At 46.8% G+C, this 16,798-nt stretch overlaps 1 protein-coding gene across 2 annotated transcripts in view; it reads left to right on the top strand.

Annotated features, from left to right (window-relative positions):
• Nucleotides 1-16,798, top strand: part of LOC119927329 (histo-blood group ABO system transferase 2-like) — a 44,805-nt gene that overhangs the window by 13,632 nt on the left and 14,375 nt on the right. The window contains exons 1-2 of one of the 2 annotated variants that reach the window (XM_038745934.1): nucleotides 9,559-9,881; nucleotides 15,521-15,593. The exons of the other annotated variant lie outside the window; for it this stretch is intronic. Coding sequence (XP_038601862.1) covers nucleotides 9,683-9,881; nucleotides 15,521-15,593 — 272 coding nt within the window. The 5' untranslated portion in view covers nucleotides 9,559-9,682. Of the gene's footprint in view, nucleotides 1-9,558; nucleotides 9,882-15,520; nucleotides 15,594-16,798 lie in introns of those variants that run through there. 2 annotated transcript variants of the gene reach the window in all.

Here is a 16,798-nt window from a genome sequence, read left to right as displayed (position 1 = left end):
ACTGGAGGTTTTTGAGGAGTGGGGAGGTAAAGCCTCAACAGATTTTCACAAAAATGATCTGGGCAGCAGTGTGAAGATGGAGATGGGGGAGACAGGAGGGCAGGGAGGTCAGAGAAGAGGCTGATGCCAAGGTAGGAAATGATTAATGTTTCCGTCAGCATGGTAGCAGTTTGGATGGAGAGGAAAATGGCAGATTGTAAAGGTAAAACCAATAACACCTGGCAACACCCTGAATATGTACTCTCCCAAATGTTAGTACAGTACTTTCCCCACAGCAATAAACACTAATGGTTGATAGATTGACAGATAGCTGAGCCTTGTTTGGACTAGTTCTCCGTTGAGGTGTGATTGCTGGAAAGAGTCAGCCACAGAAGGCTTGGGTAAAGAAACAGACAAGTGTCTGGCTTTCATTGTTACCACACCTCCTGTCTCCCAAACTCTTTTTCCTCCCCCTTCCCTGTTAGCCCTCACCAAGTCACTTTAGAGCCCCTTCCAGCTCTCCTTAAGATCTTACAGTTGGTTTCCTCCAAACACCATTAGAGGGAACCCTGAGACCAGAATGTGCCATTCAGTGACTCTGTTTATGTTCCTTGGGCGAGAACAGGGGGGACAAGGATTTGCTTTGTGGGGATGGGGAGACTAAATTCTCAGCAACACTTTAGCCAGAACTGCTCTGGAGCTTCTTCTACCTGAACCCAAATGTTCCCTATTCACCATTTCTGCCTGCAGCGAACCCTTAGAGGGTGCAGAGGGTAAGCAGCGGGTAATCAGGGAAAGGTCTCCCAATCCAGGGCAAGGGCTCTTTATGCAAAAGAGACAAATGCTCTCTATGCACCCCCACGTCCCCTCTCCTGAGCCTCCCATGGCGCCAAGGGATATTTTACCAGGCTCCTTCTTGTCCTCAGCAAAAATTGGTGGTAGGTTTGAGATCTTGTGAGAATCCTCTCCAGAAGAAAAGGGGAGCTGTTGCCTGCCTTAAGCCTGGGTTTTGGGTGCATGAAGTTGTTGATATCCTAATGAGGAGGTTAAATGAAACCCAACCTCTTGCTTCTAGACTGTAAGCTTGTCGTGGGCAGGGTATGTGGCTAATCAACTCTGTTGTACTCTGCCAGGTGCTTAATACAGTGCTCTGCGCAGCGATAGCGCTCATGTTGGACACATGCAGATGGGATCACTGGGGCCCAGAGAGGTGAGGTGACTTGCCCAAGGTCACTCAGCTGACAATTGGCAGAGTCGGGATTGGGACCCATGACCTCTGACTCCAAAGCCCGGGCTCTTTCCACTGAGCCACGATGCTTCTCTAATGCCTGTTTTGCTGTCTGTCTCCCGCCTTCTAGACTGTGAGCCCGCTGTGAGCAGGGAGGGGCTCTCTTTGTTGCTGAATTGTCCTTCCCAAAAGCTTAGTACAGTGCTCTGTACACAGTAAGCGCTCAATAAATACGATAGAATGAATGATGCCTGTTACATGTTTTGCTGTCTGTCTCCACCCTTGTAGACTGTGAGCCCGTTGTGGGCAGGGAGGGTCTCTCTTTGTTGCTGAATTGTCCTTCCCAAGCACTTAGTACAGTGCTCTGCACACAGTAAGTGCTCAATAAATACAATAGAATGAATGAATGATGCCTGTTACATATTTTGCTGTCTGTCTCCCCCCTTCTAGACTGTGATCCCGTTGTGGGCAGGGAGGGTCTCTCTTTGTTGCTGAATTGTCCTTCCCAAGCGCTTAAGTACAGTGCTCTGCACACAGTAAGCGCTCAATAAATACGGTAGAATGAATGAATGATGCCTGTTACATGATTTGCTGTCTGTATTCCCCCTTCTAGACTGTGAGCCCGTTGTGGGCAGGGAGGGTCTCCCTTTGTTGCTGAATTGTCCTTCCCAAGCGCTTAGTACAGTGCTCTGCGCACAGTAAGCGCTCAATATGATAGAATGAATGAATAAATACTGTTGACTGATTGCCCCTCACCCCCTGCCAGCCAAAAAGACAAGCGTCCTCCCCCATGCTTTCTTCCCCCAAGGACTAAGTCCTCTCTCCTCTAGATCCCCCACCCCGCCATCCCAGGGTCTAAACCTCAGCTCCGAGCCTGGGCCCTCGGGAAACCGCCCCATCTGTCCCACTCCTCAGTCCTCTAAATTGAGGGGTTGCTCAAATCCCAGCTTAGCCAGATCCCAACACTGTGGGGAGGAGAATTTGCAGATGTGGTCAGCACGGTCCCAAATTGAGGGCAGTGTTGATCCCACCTTCCCAGGTTGAATGTTACTGTAAAATCCAGGTTGACTAAATGAGTTCATTCCTAACCAATAATTGTGCTTCAGTCACGTTAGATCATTACCAGTGGTATTTATTGAGTGCTTACTATGTGCAGAGCACTGTACTAAGCTCTTGAGAGTGTACAATACAACAGAGTTGGAAGACACAATCCCTGGATGACAAAATTATCTACTTTGATTCTTTCCAAGTAGGGACACTCAGGACAGATTCTTTAACCATCCTTCCCCGGAGTTTCCCTGGTGTTTCTATGTGGCATTATAAGCTATAATAGTTTAGTCTATGCCCCAGGCTAGTATTTATTGAACGCTCTTTAAAATGAAGTGTGCTTTACGGAGACTTCCTCCTTTACCCACTGGGAGAAAGAGAGGTTAAGGATCAGGTCTCCTGCCTTCTCTCAAAATCCACCCCCTCTACTTAAGCATCCGACCCATCTCTTTACACCTTATCAAAACACTTACCCTGTCCCTTCTTCCCTCCCTAACCACCCTCTTCAACTATTTGCTCTTCAATGGCTTCTTCCCCACTGCTTTTAAACTTGTCCATGTCTCCCCTATCCTAAAAAAACCTTCCCTTGACCCCACAGCTCCCTCCAGTTATTGCCCCATCTCCCTCCCACCATTCCTCTCCAAACTCCCTGAGCGAGTTGTCTACACCTGCCGTCTCAAGTTCCTTTCCTCCAATTCTCTCTTCGACCCCCTTCTATCTGGCTTCCGCCTCCTTCACCCCACAGAAACCACCCTCTCAAAGGTCACCAATGATCTCCTTCTTGTCCAATTCAATGGCCTCTACTCCATCCCAATCCTCCTCAACAGTTCAGGTGACTTCAATACTGCTGCCCACTGCTGACAATTACTCTTCCCCCTTACTCTTCTTCCCATCCTCCAAGAGGCCTTCCCTAACTTAGCCCTCTATTCCTTTTCTTCCACTCCCCTTTGTGTCACCCTGACTTGCTCCCTTTATGTATCCCCTCTTCCAAGCCCACAACACTTATGTGCATACCTGTAATTTACTTATTTATGTTAATGTCTGTCTCCCCCTCTCAATTCTAAGTTCGCTGTGGGCAGGGAATGTGTCTGTTACTTTGTTATATTGTCCTCTCCAAGCGCTTAGTATGTTGCTCTGCATACAGGAAGCGCTCAATACAATTGATTGAGGAAATGGAGACAAAGAGAAGTGAAATGACTTACGCAAGGTCACACAGCAGACAGCTGTCAGAGCGGGGATTAGAACCCAGGTCCCAAGGCTCCCAGGCCCATGCTCTTTCCACTAGGCCAGGCTGCTATTTACCCTGCTCTCACTTTAGAGCACAGGCCCACCCACAGAGCCACCTGAGGCCACGGAGTAAGCTGCTCTCATTACTGAATAATAAGGGACATCCCAAAGCAGCAGCTCCTGGCTCTGGCCCCATCTCTGTCCTCTCCCCTCTTCCCTCATCACTCTCCTCTCCTGCATGGCCCTGTTTGCAGCCCACCAACATCAGCTCTGCACTGCCCTCGGATTCCTTGTTGGGAGTCCCATCCAGGGGGGTGCACAGTGTGGAGGCTGAGGGCTCTGAGTGGTCTATCTTCCACTTCTCTCATCCACCTTCTCTGTGGGAGCAGAGAGCTGGGAGCTGGGAGCTTGTGTCCCTTGGGCTCTGAGAAGCCGCTCTGTGTGCTTTGGGGATTCCCACGTGGGGAAACCAATCCCACTACCTCCCCTGAGCCCTGAAAACCACCCCAACCCACTCCAGGCCTCCCAACAACTCAGCCCCCAAATGGGCACATACCTGGGTTCTAATTCAACTTCTGCCCCATCTCTGTTGTGTGATCTTGAGAACACCTCTGCCTCTCAGTTTCCTCATCTGTAAAACGGGGGAATGAACCAAACTTGCCTTCTTGAGAGGATTGGGAGCCTCATCCGGGCCCTAAACCCTGCTCACCTACCTTGCTTATTCTGCAGCCGACCCTTCCTGCGACCACCCACCATCCTCTTTGATTAAGATTCCAGACCTCCAGACTTGGCTAGGTTGTCATTATGGCCTGTTGCCATTAAGTCCTTCCTGTTTGCCTTTCACCTTCTTAGTGGGCGATATAGTATTTCTTCTCTTCCTCCTCCCCTCTGCTCCTGTTAAGCAGTCGTATTTACTGAGCACTGTGGGACAAGCACTGTTCTAATTGCTTGGAAGCATACAATTGTACAAATAAAGTCTTGAAGGTGGGGAGAGTAATTGTTCATCAGATATGAAGTAAGAGGGCACGCCAGGCCAGAGGTATGAAATTGAGGTACAGTAAGTATGTTGACTTTGGAGGAGCAAAGTGTGCAGGCTGGGTTGTAGTAAGAAATTAGGTAAGGTAGGAGGGGTCGAGGTGGTTGAATGCTTTAAAGCCGATGGTAAGGCGTTTCTGATTGCTGCAGCGGTGGAAGGGCCATCCCTGGAGGTTCTTGAGAAGTGGGGAAACATGCACTGAAATTTTTTCATCATATTTGTTAAGCATTTATTATGTGCCAGGCACTGTTCTAAAGCCCTGGGGGAGATACAAGCTGATCGAGTTGGATGTAGTCCATGTTCCACAGGGGGCTCAGTCTTAATCCCCAGATGAAGTAACTGAGGCACGGAGAAGTTAAGTGCTTGCCCAAGGTCACGCGGCAGATAAGTGGAGGAGCCAGGATTAGAACCCGTATAATAATAATGATGATGGTATTTGTTGAGCGCTTACAATGTGCCGAGCACTGTTCTAAGTGCAGAGATTGATATGAGGTGATCAGGTTGTCCCATGTGTCTTCATCCCCATTTTCCAGATGAGGCAACCAAGGCACAGAGAAGTTAAGTGACGTGCCCAAAGTCACATAGTTGACAAGTGGCAGAGCAGGGACTCTCTGTTCTATCGATCATACCATCATATTTATTGAGCACTTACTGTGTGCAGAGCACTGTTCTCTTCACTTGGGAAAGTACAATATAACACAGTTGTTAGACATGTTCCTGGCCCCAAAAGAGTTTACAGCTCAGAAGGGAAGACAGATATTAATACAAACAAATAAATTATGGATATACACATAAGTGTTGTGGGGGTGAAGGAGGGGTGAATAAAGGGTACAAATCTAAATACAAGGGCAAAGAAGAAGGGAGTGGGAGAAGAGAAATTGAGTGCTTAGTTAGAGGCTTCTTGGAGGAGGTGTGCCTTCAATAAGGCTTCAAAGGTGGGGAAAGTGATTGTCTGTTGGATATAAAGAGGGAGGGCATTCCAAGCCAGAGGCGGGACCCGGTTAAGAGATCAGCTGTGTTTTCTTAGAGCCTTCTCTGATTACTTACTACAACACACCTTGCTCATTTCACTGTAATGCCAGCCTACTCACTGTTCCTCCGATCTCATCTATCTTGCCGTCAACCTCTTGTTTATGTCCTGCCTCTGGCCTGGAACTCCTGCCTTCTAGACTGTGAGCCCACTGTTGGGTAGGGATTGTCTCTATATGTTGCCAACTTGTACTTCCCAAGCGCTTAGTACAGGGCTCTGCACACAGTAAGTGCTCAATAAGTACGATTGATTGATTGATTGATTCTTCATATCCAACAGATGATCACTCTCCCCATCTTCAAAGCTTTACTGAAGGCACAGCTTCTCCAAGAGGTCTTCCCTGACTAAGCCTTTATTTCCTCTTTTCCCACACCCTTTGGTGTCATCCCGACTTGCTCCCTTTATTCACCCCCCAACTGCAGCTCCACGGCATTTATGCCATATCCATAATTTATTCATTTATATTAATGTCTGTCTCCCCCTCTAGGTTGTAAACTCACTGTGGGCAGGGAAAGTGTCTGTTGTTGTGTCATACTCTCCCAAGTGCTTAGTACAGTACCGTGCACACAGTAAACACTCAATAAATGATTGATATGTTAAGTTTGAGGTGTCAGCTGGACATCTGAGAAGAGATGTCCTGAAGGCAGGGGGAAATGCAAGACTGCAGAGGAAGGAAAGATATCAGGACTGGGGATTAAGATTTGTGAATCACCCACATAAAGACAGCAGCTGAAGCCTTGGGAGGGAAAGTTCTGCGTGGGAGTCTGTGTGGATGGAGAATGGGACCCAGAACTGAACCTCGAGGGACTCCCACAGTTAGGGGGTGGGAAGCAGTGGAAGAGCCCGTGAAAAAGACTGAGAATAAGCATCCAGAGAGACAGGAGGAGAACTAGGAGAGGACAGTATCAGTGAAACCAAGGCTAGATAATATTTCCAGGGGGAGGGGGCAGTTAACAGTGTCGAAGGCAGCTGAGAGGTCAAGGAAGATTAGGATGGAGTAGAGGCAGTTGGATTGGGTGAGAAGGAGCTCATTTGAGAGGGCAGTTTCTTTGGAACAGGGTGGAAGCCAGATAGAAGGGGATCAAGGAGAGAACTGAAGGAGAGGAACTGGAGACAGTGGGTATAGAAAACTCACTCTAGGAGTTTGGAGAGGAATGGTAGGAAGGAGATGGGGCGATAACTGGAGGGGCCCATGGTGTCAAGGAAGGTTTTTTGGGGGAGGGGGAGACTTGAGTGTGATTGAAAGCCATGGGGAAAAAGCTATTGGACAATGAAGAGTTAAAGATGGCAGAGGGAGGGAGGAAGGGAGAGGACAAGTGCTTTGATAAGGTGTGGAAAGATGGGTTTGGAGGCCCAGGTGGAAGGGGTGGATTTTGAGAGAAGGCAGGAGATTGCCTCTTGAGTTACTGCTGGGAAAGGTGGGAGAGTTGAAGAAGGGGCAGGAGGCGGGAGGGACTGGAGAGGAGCCCAGGAGGTTATATCCGCTACCCACCACCTACTATCCACTGGGTCACGCTACTGGTTTTGTAGAAAAGTGATCCGGGCAGGAGAGTGAAACAGGAATTGAAGTGGGGAGAGAGAGGAGGCAGGGTGATCAGCAAGGAAGCTCATGCAGTAATCAAGGTGAGATAGGATAAATGCTTGGATCGAAGTAGCAGCAATTTGGGTGGAGAGGAAATGGTGGATTTCAGTGCTGTTGTGAAGAGCCTACAGGATCTGGTGACAGATGGAATATCTGGGTTGAATGAGAGAGATGAGAGTCGAGGGAAATGCCAAGGGTAGGGGCTTGTGAGACAGGGAGGGTAGTGGGGTTGTCTAAAGTGTTGGGAAAGTCATGGGGCAGGTGGGGGACAGGGTTTGAATGGGAAGATGTGGAGTTCTGTTTTGGACAAGTAAGACATCCAAGTAGAGATGTCCTGAAGGCAGGACAAAATATTAGCCTTCAGAAGAGAGAGGTCAGGGCTGAAGATGTAATAATAATAATGGTATTTGTTGTTTGCCCAAGGTCACGTGGCAGGTAAGTGGAGGAGCCAGGATTAGAATCCATATAATAATAATAATGATGGTATTTGTTAAGCGCTTACAATGTGTTGAGCACTGTTCTAAGCGCAGAGATAGATACGATGTTATCAGATTGTCCCATGTGGGGCTCACAGTCTTCATCCCCATTTTCCAGATGAGGTAACCGAGGCACAGAGAAGTTAAGTGACGTGCCCAAAGTCACACAGCTGACAAGTGGCAGAGCAGGGGCTCCCAGGCCCCTGCTCTATCGATCAAACCATCATATTTATTGAGCGCTAACTGTGTGCAGAACACTGTTCTCTTGACTTGGGAGAATACAGTATAACACAGTTATTAGACACGTTCCTGGCCCAAAAAGAGTTTACAGCTCAGAAGGGAAGACAGATATTAATACAAACATATGGGATGAGGGTGGGGTACAATGGTATTTGTTAAGCACGTTTAGTATGTGCCAAGCACTGTTCTAAGCACTGTAGTAGATGCGAGGTAATCACGTTGTCCCACATGGGGCTCATGGTCTTCATCCCCATTTTCCAGATGAGGTAACTGAAGCACAGAGAAGTTAAATGACTTGTCCAAAGTCACACAGCTGATAAGTGGCGGAGTAGGGAGTAGAACCCATGACCTCTGACTCCCAAGCCTGAACTCTTGTCACTGAGCCATGCTGCTTCTCATATAGATTTGTAGATGTACATCAATCAATCATATTTATTGAGTGCTTACTATGTGCAGAGCACTGTACTAAGCGCTTGGGAAGTACAAATTGGCAACATATAGAGACAATCCCTACCCAACATTGGGCTCACAGTCTAAAAGGGGGAGACAGAGAACAAAACCAAACATACTAACAAAATAAAATAAATAGAATAGATATGTACAAGTAAAATAAATAAATAAATAAATAGAGTAATAAATATGTACAAACATATATACATGTATACAGGTGCTGTGGGGAAGGGAAGGAGGTAAGATGGGGGGGATGGAGAGGGGGACGAGGTGGAGAGGAAGGAAGGGGCTCAGTCTGGGAAGGCCTCCTGGAGGAGGTGAGCTCTCAGCAGGGCCTGGAAGAGAGCTAGCTTGGCGGATGGGCAGAGGGAGGGCATTCCAGGCCCGGGGGATGATGTGGGCCGGGGGTCGATGGCGGGACAGGCAAGAACGAGGTACGGTGAGGAGATTAGTGGCGGAGGAGCGGAGGGTGCGGGCTGGGCTGGAGAAGGAGAGAAGGGAGGTGAGGTAGGAGGGGGCAAGGGGATGGACAGCCTTGAAGCCCAGGGTGAGGAGTTTCTGCCTGATGCGCAGATTGATTGGTAGCCACCGGAGATTTTTGAGGAAAAAATCATTTGTACATGTAGATTTGGGAATCATCTGCACAGAGATGTTAATTTAAGCAATGGGAGGGAATTAGTTTCCAAAGAAGTGGATATAGAATAAAAGGGGACCCAGAACTGTTCCTTGAGGGACTCCCACAGTTAGGAGGTTGGGGGGGGGGGGGGGGCGGGGCAGAGGAGGAGCCCATTCTAAACTGTAAGATCGTTGTGGGCAGGGAACATATCTGTTTGTTGTTGTATTGTACTCTCCCAAGTGCTTAGTATAGTGCTCTGCACACGGTAAATGCGACTGAATGAATGCTAGAGAAATAATGTTGTTGGGTGGAGGAGAGGGAAGAGTTACAGCCAGCAAGGATTTGAATTGGGGATGGATAACGTCAGCCTGATATCTGGATTTCCACCAGCAGCGCACAGGCGCGAAGAGGACCGTGGCAGTGAATCAGGGCTGCGGGGAGCCCTCAACTTCCCAAATTCACTAATCTGCCGCAAAGCAGGGGCCCTCTAAAATGGAGGCAGAGCCATCTTAAAAAAAAAAAAAAATGATGGCATTTTTTGGATGACTCCAATTTATTGTACTCTCCCAAGCACTTAGTACACAGCGCTCAATAAATGCCACTGATTGATTGATTGAGGGGACCTGGAAATGGGGCAGGACCGGTCTGCATCTTCTGGCCAGTTCCAGCTAGGGAGACGGCTCTCAGAGGCAGAAACTGGGCTCTAAACACAGTGGGCGGAGGGAGGCAGGATGGGTTTTAACTTGAGTGAGTGGGTAAGGAGACGGAAGCATGAGAGAGAGAGATCGAATAGCAACTGAAACAGAAGAGGAAGTAGACGAGCAGGGGAACGGATGGGCAGAGCTGCAAGCTTCCCAGTGTTGGTCTCATCACTCGCCGACTGCCAAAACCTCCCTGTTATTACCATCCTCAGCTGCCCGTTCCACTTTGATGTTCCACGCACTCCACATGCAACTTGCCCAGGCAAAAGGTAACAGGATTAACCTTGAGATTTCTATTTGAAAGAAAGCTAAAATAAATGAGGAATTGGATTGCTCTGCTGTCTTCAATTAACAGCAAAAATGTGGATGAGGTCACTTTGGTAAAAGGGCTTTTTCATTTCATTCCTTTGCTTTGCCCTCATTTTATATCACTTTCATTCAGTTTTTCACTCAGAGGGCTTTCATAATGCATTCAGTTTTTCACTCAGAGGGCTTTCATAATGGACCCTTTTTGAAGTCATGAGGCAGTCGGTTTATTTTCTGGTGGCATTATGGGTTTAATAGCTTGGTTAAAACGAACTTTATTAATCCAGTGAAAATGTTTCACTCCCTTAGGTTTTGTGTTTGATGAGGTTTTTAGCCTAGGGGTAGATTTAGCAGCCTAAGCAGGAATGTGTTTACCAATGCTGTTTCACCCCTTCCTCAGCCCCATAGCACTTATGTCCATATTCATAATTTATTGCTTTCTATTAATTTCTGTCTCCCCCTCTAGCCGGTAAGCTTGTTGTGGGCCAGGAATGTTTCTGTTATATTGTAGTCTGCCAAGCACTTAGTACAGTGTTCTGCACACAGTAAGCACTTAATAAGTATGACTGGTTGATAGAATGTTGTTTTGAGGCATTCACAAAGTGGAAGCTCGAAGGATGACAAGTTAGAAAGGTCTTGAATGTGTTGGATGTCAGGAGATTTTTCCTTAGACTGCAAAACTCTGGTGGGACAGGCACAATGCTTCAATCATATTTATTGAGCGCTTACTGTGTGCAGAGCACTGTACTAAGCGCTTGAGAAGTACAAGAGGGCAACTTATAGAGACGGTCCCTACCCAACTAGGGGCTCATATTATTGTATTGTATCTATCCCAGTGCTTAACACATAGTTAATGTTTAACAAGTAACACAATCATTACCATTTATTCTGGGCAACTGCAGGTGTGGATAGGCAGGGAGTTAGAAACAGAAAAAAATGAGAAAAACCCAGGAAGTGTATTTTAAAATATCACAAATATTTCCCAGGGGATTTTTTTGGTTTATTTTTCACCATGAGCCTAATTTTTTTTAAAAAGTGCAGCCACTCGAACGGTCTGTGGTTCAGGAAAACTTTCCTAATAAGCACTTGTGGACTCCTGGAGCCATGTGGGAAGCGTAGCAGGGGAAGAAGATCACAAGGAGATCTGGGCGGGAGCTCTGGGAACTTGGAGGAGCTGGCCTCCTTCTGCCCCAGCATTTTAAGATAGGCTTTGGCAAGAATGAGAAACTGATCTTTTTTCATCCTGGAAAGATGATATGGGGGATCCCTCAAGGAGTTCACAGGTTGAGATAGTTTGAGGAGCCAAAAAGGATAGAAAAATAACTTGTTTCTGTCCAAAATAAAATGTGAGGCAGTGGCGTAAGTCTCAAACTGGGGTCCCCAAGAAAGCGCCTGTGAGAGGAGGACTTTCTCAGATTATAGAGGAGGAGGAGGAGGAGGAGGAGGAGCAGTGTGTGTGGCTCAGTGGAAAGCGCACGGGCTCAGTGGAGTCACAGGTCGTGGGTTCAAATTCCAGCTCTGCCAATTGTCATCTGTGTGACTTTGGGCAAGTCACTTAACTCCTCTGTGCCTGTTACCACATCTGTAAAATGAGGATTAAGACTGTGAGCCCCCCGTGGGACAACCTGATCACTTTGTAACCTCCCCAGTGCTTAGAACAGTGTTTTGCACACAGTAAGTGCTTAATAAATGTCATTATTATTATTAGTAATAGTAGTAGAAAGAGCATGGGCCTGGCCCTCAGCGGACCGGGTTCCAATCCAGCTCAGCCACTAGCCTGCTGTGTGATCTTAGGCAAGTCACATAATAATAATAACAAATAGCAACATGAACAAGAAGCAGCGTGGCTCAGTGGAAAGAGCCCAGGCTTGGAAGTCAGAGGTCATGGGTTCTAATCCCAACTCTGCTACTTGTCAGCTGTGTGACTTTGGGCAAGTCACTTAACTTCTCTGGGCCTCAATTCCCACATCTGTAAAATGGGGATTAAGGCTGTGAACTCCAAGTGGGACAACCTGATCACCTTGTATCGTCCCCAGAGCTTAGAACAGTGCTCTGCACATAGTAAGCGTTTAACAAATGCCATCATTATTATTAGTAGTAGTAGTATAAGTAATAAAGAGTCTATATAGGAATGAGAGCAGGGAGGTGGGTCTATAGCTGGAAAAGGCCATGGGATTGAGAGAGGGAATTTGAATAGGTGTAGATAGGAGGAAAAAGCACAGTGAGTGAAGATCAAATACAAACACTTTCAGGAGGAAAAATTACAGTGAGTGGAGATTAAATACAAACTCTTCAGGATGAAACAGTTGAATAAATAACTGATTGTACAGATAAATATGTAACTGTACATGAGTGCTTTTTTATGGAATATTCCCGGCACTGTACTAAGTGCTGGGATAGATACAGACTAAGCAGGTTAGACACAGTCTATGTCCCACATGAAGCTCATAATCTCCATTTTACAGATGAGGTAACAGACACAGAAAAGCGAAGAGACTTGATAAGATCACCCAGAAGACGAGTGGCAGAGCGAGGATTAGAACTCGGGTCCTTATGACTCCTAGGCTCATGCTTTTAGTCTGTGCTGGGGATAGGATTAGAATGCTAAAGGTGGGTGTTGAACAGAGGTCACTGGGTGCTGTGTTTTAACTGGGGAATGCTTCTTGGAGGAGGTGGGATTTTTAGGAGGTATTGAGGTCTAGAGAGCTCTAGGCTGGAGTTGGAGACTGGGGATGTTAGAGTGAAGTGCAATAAGAAGGTGTTGGAAAATATTCCCAGTAATGAGTCAGGATAGGCCAGCCTTTTATTCATTTTGTTGCAACAATAGGTCAGTGGCTGTTTGGTAGCCAAAAACCAAGAATTGAGGATGAGCCCAGCCTTAGATTTCCCACTGGTCCCCCTTCCCTGGTCCTATTTGTTGGTGCGCTGGATTGGCACATCACAGCCCCTGTTTGTTGTTGTCTTCATTAGCCTCTCATTATACACCGAGCTCGTTCAATATCGGCTTTGGGTCATCCAGAGGACACTCTGTGGAGCAAGAAGTCTTCAGCAAGCACAGGTGCTGGGCTTCAAGGCTATGGGCTGTGGCCAGTAACTTATTGCTGTTAGGGTTTGCTGACAACCTGGGGTCTTAAGGCTGAGGGCTATGGCCAGCAGTTTATTGCTGTTAGGGTTTGCTGGTAATTTGGGGCCCCAGGACTATGGGTGGTGATCAGTGATTGGTTGTTCCTAAGGGGGCTGATAACGTAGATCATGGCCTTGCCAGTCGCTGATTTCCTGGGTGGAACTCAGCACAACTAATCAGTATACCTATTCAGTGACAGTACTACTACTAATAATAATAATGATGGCATTTATTAAGCACTTACTATGTGCAAAGCACTGTTCTAAGCGCTGGTAAGGACACAAGTTGAGCAGGTTGTCCCTCGTGGGGCTCACAGTCTTAATCCCCATTTTACAGATGAGGTAACTGAGGCACAGAGAAGTTAAGTGACTTGCCCAAAGTCACACAGCTGAAAATTGTCAGAGCCAGGATTTGAACCCATGACCTCTGACTCCAAAGTCCGTGCTCATTCCTACTGAGCCACGCTGCTGCTTACTGAGCCACGCTGCTTCTCTACTTCTCTACTACTACTACTACTACTACTACTACTACTAATAATAATAATAATGATGGTATTTGCTAAGCACTTATACTGAGCAGGGTTAAGTCTTGACCACAGAGGGGAGTTTAGAGCAGAGTGAGAGCTGGGGTGTAATGGGTAAAGATTCCTCAAAAAACTCCAGTGGCTGCCTGTCAACCTACACATCAAGCAAAAACTCCTCATTCTCAGCTTCAAGGCTGTCCATCACCTCGCCCTCTCCTACCTCACCTCACTTCTCTCCTTCTCCCCTTCTCCAGCCCAGCCCACACCCTCCGCTCCTCTGCCACTAACCTCCTCACTGTACCTCGTTCTCACCTGTCCCACCATCGACCCCCAGCAAACACCCTCCCCCTGGACCGGAATGCCTTCCCTCCGCACATCCGCCAGGCTAGTCTCTTCCTCCCTTCAAAGCCCTACTGAGAGCTCACCTCCTCCAGAAAGCCTTCCCAGACTGAGCCCCCTTTTTCCTCTCCTCCTCCCCATCCCCCCGCCCTAACTCCTTCCCCTCCCCACAGCACCTGTACATATATGTGTGCAGATTTCTCTATTTATTTTACTTGTACATATTTACATACTATTTATTTTGTTAATGATGTGCATATAGCTTTAATTCTATTTGTTCTGATGGTTTTGACACCTGTCTACTTGTTTTGTCATCTGTCTCCCCCCTTCTAGACTGTGAGCCCATTGTTGGGTAGGGACTGTCTCTATATGTTGCCAACTTGTACTTCCCAAGTGCTTAGCACACAGTAAGCGCTCAATAAATTCGATTGAATGAATGAAAGAATAAAGAAAGCAGACTGGAACATGTCTGCCAATTCTGTTGTATTCTCCCAACTGCCCAGTAATATTATCGTTGTTATTATTATTATTATCATCATCATCATTATCATTATTATGCAGAACATATCTGCCAACACTTTTTACTTGTACTCTCCCAAGCCCTTAGTACAGTGCTCTACACACAATAAGCACTCAATAAATACCACTGATGATGATGAGCTGGTGGACAGCCTTGAAGCCAATGGTAAAGCATCTTTGCTTAATGTGGTGGGACGTGGTTTACCACTTTAGGTTTCAGATGGCAGGAGTGAAGTATCCAAGCTATGCTCCAAACAGATGAATATTGCAGTACTGGATTGTGAACCAAAATGGGAGAGGCTCAGGGTGGGAGATCAGTGCAGAAGCGCAGTAATCTAACCCCGCTACGACCAGAGAGCTTGGACCAGGATGGTCGTTGTTCCAGTGGAGAAGAACAGGTGAATCCAGGTGATGGAATGGAGGGAGAATCGGTAAGATTTCGGAGTTGTCTGGATGTGAGAGCTAACCGACAGTAATCAATATGCCGAGTCAAAGATGGCATCGGGGTTGTGGGCTTCTGGCAGAGGGTTAATGGTAGTAGTATTGACAGAGATAGGGAAGTTCAGAGGAGGACTGGTTTGGGGAAGAAAATGCTATGCTCCACACTTCAGTCAGCAGTACAGGTTTTGGCCCAAGAACAGAGGGAGCTTGTGATTCCCATCACTCCTTAGGTCAAAAATGAGTCTTGGGACTGCCCTTTTCCTCAGCTGGACAGCTTCCACTGAGGAGAACCTGGAACTAGATTTGACTATCGTAGAAAACATGCTGTGACAACCCACAGAGAGAGAAAGAGAGCGAGAAAGAGAGAGAGAGTGTGTTGGTTTCCTGCCATTCTCTCAGGGGCTTTGGAGTCAGAGGTCAGGGGTTCAAATCCCTACTCCGCCAATTGTCAGCTGTGTGACTTTGGGCAAGTCACTTAACTTCTCTGGGCCTCAGTTCCCTCATCTGTAAAATGGGGACAAAGACTGTGAGCCCCCCATGGGACAACCTGATCACCTTGTAACCTCCCCAGTGCTTAAAACAGTGCTTGGCACATAGTAAGTGCTTAATAAATGTTATTATCATTATTATTATTATTATTATTCCTTCCTTGACAGGGAAGCTGAGGTGCTGCTCCCGAACATGGCTGGGGGTGATCCTGCTGATGGCCATCTTCCTTGGCTACTTTAGGTAAGAAGTGGGATTGGCTCAGATTCCAGGGCAGCCTGAAGCTAGACAAATACTGGAAGTAGGAGGATTTCCTCTGGACTAAGTGGGGCTTTTAACACAGAAGGAAAATATCAGATGAGCAAATTATTTGTATTTCTAGTGGTAGATGTGAGCTTTTCATCTCTTAGGTCACTTCAGTGAGAGACATAGATGAGCCTAATGCACTAGGGTGGCTTAGTGGAAAGAGCACGGGCTTGGAAGTCAGAGGTCGTGGGTTCTAATCCCGGATCCAGCACTTATCAGATGTGTGACGTTGGGCAAGTCACTTAACTTCCCTGTGCCTCTGTTACCTCATCTGTAAAATGGGGATTAAGATTGTGAGCCCCACGTGGGACAACCTGATTAGGTTGCATCTACCCCAGCACTTAGAACAGGGCTTGGCACATAGCGATGAACAAACACCATAATTATTTTATTATTATTATACTAGTGAATAAGTGAAAATCTGCAAGCCAGGCAACCCGAATGTTACTTCTAGGAATATTTCCAACTTAACAGGATTCTCAAGCATGAAAAAAACAAAAACACCTTCTCTGATTGATTTACTTTAGGACAGATACTGCAAACCCCTAAGACTACTTGAATCACAGAGTAGCATCTTCCCTTCTCTAAGCCACCCTGAAAACCCACCTCCTCCAACATGTCTTCCCTGATTAATTCCCCCACATCCCAAGTCGTCTGTCTTTAGCATTTACGTACCTACTTACTCTCCTTCTCAGCATTTATTCAATTGTTCATTGAAGTGTTTGTTGGTTATTCTGATTACTTTTATATCTGTCTCTCCCATTGGAGTGGGGGGCTCCTCATGGGCAGGGAATAGGTCCCTTCCTGTTTTGTACTTCCGAAGGATTCCCATACAGGGCATTGCACCCAATGGATGTTCAATAAATATCACTTCTTCGACCTCCTTCGAGAGGACGTAGAAGTAAACGAAAAGTAAAAGTGTCAGAGAACCCACGCCTGCCTCCTCATTTTTAGGCTGACAAAAATGAAATACAAGACTGTCAGAGTTATTCCCTAACTTGCCTCTCTCAATCTCTCCCAAGAGTGTGGGGTAGAATGGGTCAATGACTAAGCACCATAAACTACCGTTCTCAAGGTGCAATTTCCAAACTCATACGTAACAAGTTCCATTCAGTCATTCATTCGATCATATTTATTGAGTG

This window comes from Tachyglossus aculeatus, chromosome 4, assembly GCF_015852505.1.
Source record: "Tachyglossus aculeatus isolate mTacAcu1 chromosome 4, mTacAcu1.pri, whole genome shotgun sequence".
NCBI lineage: Eukaryota > Metazoa > Chordata > Mammalia > Monotremata > Tachyglossidae > Tachyglossus > Tachyglossus aculeatus.
This window is presented reverse-complemented; position numbering and strand designations above follow the sequence as displayed.